The 7,167-nt window shown below is 39.7% G+C and overlaps 1 protein-coding gene across 7 annotated transcripts in view; it reads right to left on the bottom strand.

Moving 5' to 3' along the window:
• Window positions 1-3,016: 3,016 nt before the first annotated feature.
• cpt1b (carnitine palmitoyltransferase 1B (muscle)) overlaps window positions 3,017-7,167 on the bottom strand; it is a 6,091-nt gene continuing 1,940 nt past the window's right edge. For 6 of the 7 annotated variants that reach the window (XM_037682832.1, XM_037682830.1, XM_037682829.1 and 3 more), the window contains 14 exons: window positions 6,435-6,572; window positions 6,270-6,347; window positions 6,033-6,140; window positions 5,856-5,940; window positions 5,459-5,654; window positions 5,196-5,381; window positions 5,013-5,118; window positions 4,813-4,929; window positions 4,569-4,733; window positions 4,364-4,498; window positions 3,752-3,904; window positions 3,540-3,653; window positions 3,368-3,460; window positions 3,017-3,262 (listed from right to left, as the gene is read on the bottom strand). In XM_037682832.1, coding sequence (XP_037538760.1) covers window positions 3,128-3,262; window positions 3,368-3,460; window positions 3,540-3,653; window positions 3,752-3,904; window positions 4,364-4,498; window positions 4,569-4,733; window positions 4,813-4,929; window positions 5,013-5,118; window positions 5,196-5,381; window positions 5,459-5,654; window positions 5,856-5,940; window positions 6,033-6,140; window positions 6,270-6,347; window positions 6,435-6,572 — 1,809 coding nt within the window. In that variant the 3' untranslated portion in view covers window positions 3,017-3,127. Of the gene's footprint in view, window positions 3,263-3,367; window positions 3,461-3,539; window positions 3,654-3,751; window positions 3,905-4,363; window positions 4,499-4,568; window positions 4,734-4,812; window positions 4,930-5,012; window positions 5,119-5,195; window positions 5,382-5,458; window positions 5,700-5,855; window positions 5,941-6,032; window positions 6,141-6,269; window positions 6,348-6,434; window positions 6,573-7,167 lie in introns of all 7 variants that reach the window. The other variant, XM_037682827.1, reaches the window with a different exon arrangement.

Below are 7,167 nucleotides of genomic sequence, written 5' to 3' on the forward strand. Positions count from 1 at the left end.
TTATATATTTTTTTATTTATTTTTTTTTTTATCAGATTTTTCTTTTTTTTTTTTTTTGGGGGGGGGGGGCTCTTATTTAGCTGTAAAATCAATTATACCCATGTTCATGTGAAGTAGTTTGAATTTGCTACTAACTACAATAATAATAAGTACATACAAAGGAGAAGTTAAGCTGTTTAGATAAACAGTAAACTAACAAAAAGGGAAGTCTGAGATGTCATCATTAAATGTTCCCATACAATGGCGAAATTAGTTCCCTGCATTTAACCCATTACATGAGATACAGTGGAACGGTATGGAGCAGTGGGCAGCTATGTAAGGACCCAGGGAGCAGTTGGGGATTAGGTGTTTTGCTCAGACACACCATGACATTTGGGAATGGCTGGGAGTCGAACTGCAACTTTCTGGTCCTAAGTCGGTTGTCCTGGCTACCTCTACCCCATCTCGGCCCTTAAATGTAAAAAAAAAAAAGGTTGCTATTCCACTTTTATTTTTTAAATTTAGCTGTACATGAGGAAACGCTTGCTTTGCCAGAACATATTCTTAACATGGATTTATACTGAAAATTAAATATATTCTTTTTTTTATTGTATCATAGAACCATTTACTTTGAACTCATTACACCTTTATGGGATGTGGTATATTTTATTTTTTTAATGATGCCTGACGTACTAAAAGCAAGTCTAAAGTTTACAACTGGCTTCTTTTTCTCCCTTTATCCTAATGGAGTAGAATAATCTGAGATCTCTGAAAATGTCAGAAACGAGGGGGGAAAAATCCTGTTCCCTTGGCTTCCAATACACCTCTTAAAAACATTTTATTTCAGTTTTTTGATAAAAAAGTTTTTTATTGAAAAGTAAGGAGGCAGTGTGTTCAACACAATGGTACTTCTTCCATTTACTTAACTGTCAACAATGGTGTACCACAAGGCTCAGTCTTAGGACCCACCCTATTTATAATCTACATAAGTAATGTAGGTCAGAACATTCCCGATGTATCTTTACGTTTCTATGCCAACAACACAGTTGTTTACTGTCGAGCTAAATCAGTTGCTAAGGTTTTCCAGCTTTTACAGTCTGCATTTGACATAATTCAGTCAAATTTGTTCCATCTCAAACTGCTAAATGCTGATAAAACCAAAGGGATGTTGTTTTTAAACAGGAAGTCAGTACCAGTTCTTGCTTCTTTTTTATCTACAAATGCTATTCCAACGGAGTTTGTCGATTTTTACAAATACTTGGGAATCTTGATCGATGCGCGCCTCATGTCGAGAACTTTATAAAGAAATTAAAATTGGGTTTCTTTTTCAGAAATAGATCTTGTTTAAATCTGAACGCTAGGAAACACCTTGTAACTGCGACTCTTTCCGGCCATTGACTATGGTGACATTATTTACATGAATGCTCCTGCAAGCACCCTGCAGATGTTTGATGCTGTATCACGGTGCGTTAAGATTCATAACTGGCTGTAACTATCATACCCATCATCGTATTCACTGGTTAACTGGTCATAATTAACTTCATGCAGACTCTCTCACTGGTACATTTTCATCTTTAAATCTCTTCTTGGTCTGTTGCCTTCATACATCTCCATGTTACGTCGTCAGTGCAGCTACAAAGTATGCTCTCAAGACATCATTACCTGCAGCCTCCCCTCAGTGCGAAATGAATTTAGCAAAAGGGTCTTTTCTTAATCTGCTCCTGTAACCTGGAATACCTTGCAAAAAGACTTGACGTTCTCGACTTTGACCTCTCTATGGGATTTTAAACAACTTTTAAATTCAATGCAGACATGTTCCTGTTTTTAGTATTTTATCCTGTTTCATAATGTAACTTGTTTTTATTTTGTTTTAAATCACTACTTTTATTTACTTTTCATTTCATATGCTTTTTATGACTGTTTATTGTGTGTACCTCATCTGTCTTTTTTGTTGTTGTTAAAAACAGGTCTCTCTTGAAAATGAGTCCACGTGACTCAATGAGACTAACCTGTATAAATAATGTTTGAATGAATGAAAAAGTATTAGCAAAGTTAGCCATCAGTTGAACAAATAGTAAATGAAATGTTTTGAGTAGGGCAGCACGGTGGCACAACTGGTAGAGCTGCTGCCTCTCAGCGAGCAGGTCCTTGGTTCAAACCCCGGTCCAGGGGCCTTTCTGGGTGGAGTTTGCATGTTCTCTCCGTGCATGCGTGGGTTTTCTCCGGGTACTCCGGTTTCCTCCCACAGTCCAAAAACATGCATGTTAGGCTGATTGGTAACTCTAAATTGTCCCTAGGTGTGAGTGAGAGAGTGAATGGTTGTTTGTCTCGTTTGTCTCTATGTGGCCCTGTGATGGACTTGCGACCCATCCAGGGTGTACCCCGCCCCTCGCACAGTGATTGCTGGACATGGGCACCAGCGACCCCCGTGACCCAAAATGGAATAAGCGGGTAAAGAAAATGGATGGATGGATGGATGTTTTGAGTACTTTTCATACTGAAGTATTAGTTTGAACTTTTGAAGTGAGGTTCTGTGGAAATCATTTCTTACATGTTGTAAATAGCTCTTTGAGCAGCCTCGGGTTGGAGAAATTGAGTTTATTCTGACCAGTTGTTATGTCAACAGATAGCTAGAGCAGAACCAAGACCAAAGTGGAACGCTGACATATTAAAACAACTCTTAAAGATTGGAATTTTAAAACTGCAACAAAACTGGTGCAGTCAAACTAGCAGCTTGTTAGTCTGTTCAGATTTATCAAGTGGTATTTAATAAAGCATTTAAACAGTGCAGGATTTATCAGGCACATTTATTTACAAGTTTCCTAACAACAGCCCATAATAAAGTTTTTATTTTACTCTAGACAGGACCTATATACAATCTACAATATACAATAACAGCAGAAATACAGACATGGTAAAAACAAAATATCCCATGGTGAAAGAGACATCTGTCCCTCGGCACTGAACAAAGCCACTCTGATATGTAAAATAGAGATGAATTAGTGGATTATTAACTTGCTTTTGTCTGACTGAGTGGAATGCCAGGCTTCTGGAATAAAACTCACCAGGAAAGGAGATAGTGCAAACTTTCACCAGAGCTTTGTTTATAATGAACAAAAGATGGCAAGAATATGTTCCCCTCAATGTCTTACATGTGCTTTTTCCCATTTACCACCTGCACACACTTCACACGCTCATCCATCTTCTTATCATTTTCCAGCTTGAAAAGCTTTTGAATGTCAGTCATGGCCTCTTGAATGTGCTGACCAAACCGGCAGGAGTTCTGCAGGTCACACAGACAAGGAGAGAAACGGATCATTGAACTTGGACAGAGGTGGGATTCAGATGGATCTATAATAATAAAAAAGCTTTCATTTGGTGCTCTTACTGTGTCAGGACTGGAGAACTTGCTGGAAATGTGGAATGTGACGAGATTTTCCCCGATAATGATGTAAGACACACCGTAGCCATCATCTGCCACCTACCATAAAACAGACTTCTGTATGAGATCATATGTATCAAACACTTTACTTTGACCTACATAAACTCAAATAACTTACTGGACCAAAGCCACCTCCAGCACCCACATATTTAGGGAACTTATTGATGTCAACTAAGTTAAGCTGCTGCTGTGGAGTCTGACTTGTGGACAACTTCCATGGCTCTGAAAGTACCTGAAAGTGTAGACATGAAAAGATAAAAAAGAAGAAGGACAGGCTAGTTGTACAAAACAAGCCTATAAAATGAGAATGAGATGATTTTTAGTTCTAACCTTCTTGAGAAATGGAGAGTCAACACCAAGGTATTTGGACACTATGTAAAGGCAGAAGAGGTGACGATCGATACCAGAACCAGTCATGGCCAGACGATACATGTTCTGATGCTTCTCTGCCGCTTTTCGAAACAGTGAGAGTCTTTGGGCATTCTGGTCACACAAACAGCAGGCACAACAAATGTTTTACCTTATCAGCCATTCCCCTGTAACTCACACATACATCACTACAGAAAACCAATCTATTATTTTAAGAGTATGACATCAAAATGACCTTAAACACAGCTTCTGTCAGAACATCAGTAAGTTCAGAGTCCAGGGCATGAACACACATTACCTTAAAGTCTTGGTGACCTTGTCCTTAACAGCACAAAGTAACCTATTAGACCTTTTAAACATGGTGAGAGGCCACATTGTGCTTCTCACAATGTGTACAAACATGCCACGAGAACACACATCACACTGCATGTGTCCAAAGTCTTTTAATTTGGAAAAAAAAAACCTCATTCAACTTCTACAGATATATTCCACGGTTACATAATTGTTGTCTTCTTATGCTGCCCTTCTGTTTTGTCCTAGTAAATCTTAAATGCTTTAGTGTGGTCTGCTTACTGTTGCACTAACGTCCTCCATTGATCTAACAAATGCAACAGCCTCTGAGGTGCAGGAGCGTACAGTCTCTGTCCGTCCGTCTCTGAACATACGAGTCATCGAGGACTCGTATGTCAAACAGAACACTCCCTGGTCCTGCAAAGAAAAGGGTTTGGTGTGATGTAGTGACACTTTAATGTAAGTAAGTGACTGAGTACAGATCTACCCTGAACTGTGCTAGCTGCAGAGCCAGCTGAATGAAGGCGTCAGGGCTCGTCCTGCACTTCTTGATCAGACCTTTGCCAAAGTCAGTAAACAAATAGCCATGAAAGTCCACATCATCAGCTATATGTTTGGCTGATAAGTACGAAGTCTCAATGACATCTTGGCACTAAGATGGAGAAAGCAAAAATAATTAAATGCTGTTAAAATATCAAATCTAATAGTCACCATTAGTGGTTCTACTTCACCTCCTTTGAGATCTGCCACTGTAGTCTAGTTGGATTCGGCAGGCCCCTGTTCACATCTCCTTTACAGTGTCCCTCCTCTGTGTAGCCAAGCTGAAAGCAGTCTGTTGCAAGAACATACTACATAGACAAGACAGTTACAGCTGAGGAAAAACTGCAAACCTTTGAACATCCAAATTTCAGTTCTAAAATGTGTTTTATACCTCTAACATGTGTCCAACAATGGGTGCATCGGCCCAAGAGTGCTCTACGTTTACACCGATCTTTCCATTTGGATATGAGATTAAGGTGAAAGACTTATCAAACCACCTGTAACAATAAGAACAGTGTTTTCTGGGAATAACCCCCTCCCCAAAGGTCAAAGTTATTTCATCTTCTTAATCTACCTGTCATAACATTTCCCATGCAGCAGGGACTTGGCGTAGTTATCAAGTGAGTTTGTCGTTGATGGGTCATAACCCTGCGGCTCTTCATCAAAGGTCAGAAAGAATGCAGCTGACTCTATGGAATCCAGGGATGCTTTGTTTACTCCGTGGCTAAAATTCTTCAACCGAGCACGAGCCCATGGAACTCTAGAAATTAAAGCAAAGCAATTTAATCCAAGTAATGATACAAGTTTGTGTCCTCTGCACATGTGTACGGTACATGCCTGTCTCCTGCAGTCAGCGCAGCCAGTTTGAGCTCTCCTGGTTGGGGTTCTGATGTGTCATTGAGGATCTTTTGAAACTGTGTCTCCAGTTCACTGGGTAAAAGATGGCGTCCTCCAGCGTACAGCCAAACTTGGAAGAATCGGCCTTTGTGGTAAACAACCAGGTGCTTTCGGTCTGTCAGGTGCTGGACAATGTCTGCAGACAGTTTCAAGTAAGAGAAGATGTAGTGCCTGTATCTTCCTGTTTCTGCCACTTCTGAGTTGTGCATGTGCAGTGATGCCTGAATAGGTGTGTATTTTAACAGTTAATGGAAATCATCTGATTTGGCAATATTTAAAGAGTTGAAAATTCCACAAGTTTCTTTCATTTAGACCCAAAGCATTTACCGGTACTCACCAGTTTCTATTCCTGGGATGCGGGTGGTGTTGAACATCCTCTCCATCTGAGTGGAGCACATGGGAACTGTCCCTAAGGCCCTCAGCTGAGAAGACAAAAAAAACAACAACATAATATATCAAAAGTTGAACCTTTTGGTGAAAAGAGGTTGGAATATAAAAGCACTTGTAATATTACCGGTTCATGTTCACCTCGCTCCAGTTTGCGTCTGTACTGCAGCAGAGCATGGACCACATTTCCTGCCCGCGCCGCCTGCCGGTGTGTTGGAGTCACATACAACAGGTCCTTTATGGAAACAGATCAAACACTGTTAATGTAGCTCAGAAAATTAAAATGACAAGGATTAAGAAAATGTGAAAAGGCTTACTGACTGGGGATAAGTAAAAGTAAAAAGAAACAAAAAACTGAGCTCACCATTATGTAAAAGTTACTGTTGACCATGATTGGACCCCTGCTCTTCAGGTAGATGTACTCCTCCCACCAGTCACTCACCTTGAGAAGATATCATGTTATAATAGTAAAACATTATGAACCAAATGAGTTTAGCTTTCACACACACAAAAAAAACTCATGTCTTACGTAATTTGTTGCCCACCAGGACTTTAAAATCAGGTATCTCTGGAGTTGCGCTGCTTCAGTTTCTTTGAAGTGATTAGCCAATATTTCCATCTGGTTGTACTGTTTACTGCTCAGCAGAGGGTGCACTGACTCAAGGTACTGTAATAGGAGCAAACTAGGCAGTCAGGACAATAGAGAACTGTTCTGTCAAAGCAGATCTGAAAAAATGGAGAAATATAAACCAAAATCCTGGATGACTTTTAAACAGTTTGTGCCAAAACGACATGCTGTATATTTACTGACTACTTTACATTGGAATGCACCTTTAACATGGTGGAGAAGTTCAGCTGGGAAATTAGCCAGTTCTTTTGAATCTTTGTGTGCTTTCCAGACTACATTGATAAAATGGAAGAAAACAATTGTAGCTTTATTTAACAAAAAAAAAAAAAAAAAAGAAAAGAAAAAAAAAGAAAAGGAAAAACTTAATTGTACGTAACATCTGAGTTTTGTTTTCCTTTTTTGTGTTTCAGTGCTACGCATGCAAATCAAACTATCGAGTCATCATTTGTTTTTGTTTAATTCTATTGTTAGCAATAGCCATCATCCATCCATCCATCCATCCATCCATCCATCCATCCATCCATCCATCCATCCATCCATTCATCCATCCATCCATCCATCCATCCATCCATCCATCATCTTTACTAGCTTCTTCCTTTTCGGGTTGTGGGGGTCACTGGTGCCCATGTCCAGC

Source organism: Nematolebias whitei, chromosome 10, assembly GCF_014905685.2.
Source record: "Nematolebias whitei isolate Nwh7 chromosome 10, NemWhi1, whole genome shotgun sequence".
Taxonomy (NCBI): Eukaryota; Metazoa; Chordata; class Actinopteri; order Cyprinodontiformes; family Rivulidae; genus Nematolebias; species Nematolebias whitei.